Raw genomic sequence first — 995 nt, 5'->3', positions numbered from 1 at the left:
CAGATCGTCCTTGCGACAGAAGGGTCGAGCCAGAGAAAGCCCGTCGCCACATCTCGATAGGCAATGATGTACCTCGCTCCTTTGATACTAGGGGAGCGAAGCGGGCCAAACATGTCAGAAGCGACCAGTTCACCAGGCATGCGGGGCGTGCGGTCGCGATCAAAGCCAGCCAGAGCAAGGCGCTTAGCTTTGAAGAGGTTGCAATCGTTGCAGTTGAGGATGGCCTTGACGTCCGAGGTGTCTTCAACTTGCTGCAGCATGGAGCGCAAAACCTCGCGCGGCGGGTGGCCAAGAAGACGATGCATCTGCGAAGCAGACACAACATGGGCATGCTGTTGTTGCTGGTGGTGGTGCTGGTGGTGCAGGTGGTGAGCTGGGAGAAAAGAAAAGAAAAACAAGCCACCACTGGCTGCATCACGTGGTGCAGACCAAGTGACATCAGCATCACTCAACAAAAATGTAGACGAGTCAGACAAGGACACGACAAAACCAGCATCAACAAGGGCAGAAAGCGAGACAATGTTGTGAGAAAAAGAAGGCACATAAAAGCAACGATCAAGAACGATGGGGCGCAAGACACCATCAACATCAGTCACGAGCAAAGACACGGAGCCGACGGCTTGAGCAGCCGTCACGCCGTTGGCAGTCACAATGGTCTCAGAGCTTGGAGCAAGGTCACGAAATAAATCACGATCAACAAAAAAATGAGCAGTGGCACCACTGTCCACCAATGCACGATTGCTGGTGGCCAGATTGGTGGCTGACAAACAAGTCAAGAACAACTCGTGGTGACGATAATGTGTTTGTGCGGGCGAATAATTCACAGCAGGAGCAGCAGGCAAATGGGAAGGAGGAGCAGCAGGTGTAGCGGGCAAATGGGAAGGGGGAGGAAGGGACAAGGTCGCAGTCATGACGGGGGCCGCAAACTGCTTGCCATTGTGCTTCTCGTGCGCGCGCTTCTTGCGGCACTGAGATGCATCGTGGCCATAGATGCG

The 995-nt window shown here is 54.2% G+C and overlaps 1 protein-coding gene across 1 annotated transcript in view; it reads left to right on the top strand.

Moving 5' to 3' along the window:
• MONBRDRAFT_8726 (uncharacterized protein) overlaps positions 1–686 on the top strand; it is a gene marked incomplete at both ends in the record, with an annotated part of 10757 nt that extends 10071 nt beyond the window's left edge. The window contains one exon of the mRNA XM_001746395.1: positions 92–686. Within this exon, the coding sequence (XP_001746447.1) occupies positions 92–686 (595 nt within the window). The remainder of the gene's footprint in view (positions 1–91) is intronic.
• Between the last annotated feature and the right edge of the window lie 309 nt (positions 687–995).

Source organism: Monosiga brevicollis, genomic scaffold, assembly GCF_000002865.3.
Source record: "Monosiga brevicollis MX1 MONBRscaffold_12 genomic scaffold, whole genome shotgun sequence".
Lineage (NCBI taxonomy): Eukaryota > Choanoflagellata > Craspedida > Salpingoecidae > Monosiga > Monosiga brevicollis.
This window is presented reverse-complemented; position numbering and strand designations above follow the sequence as displayed.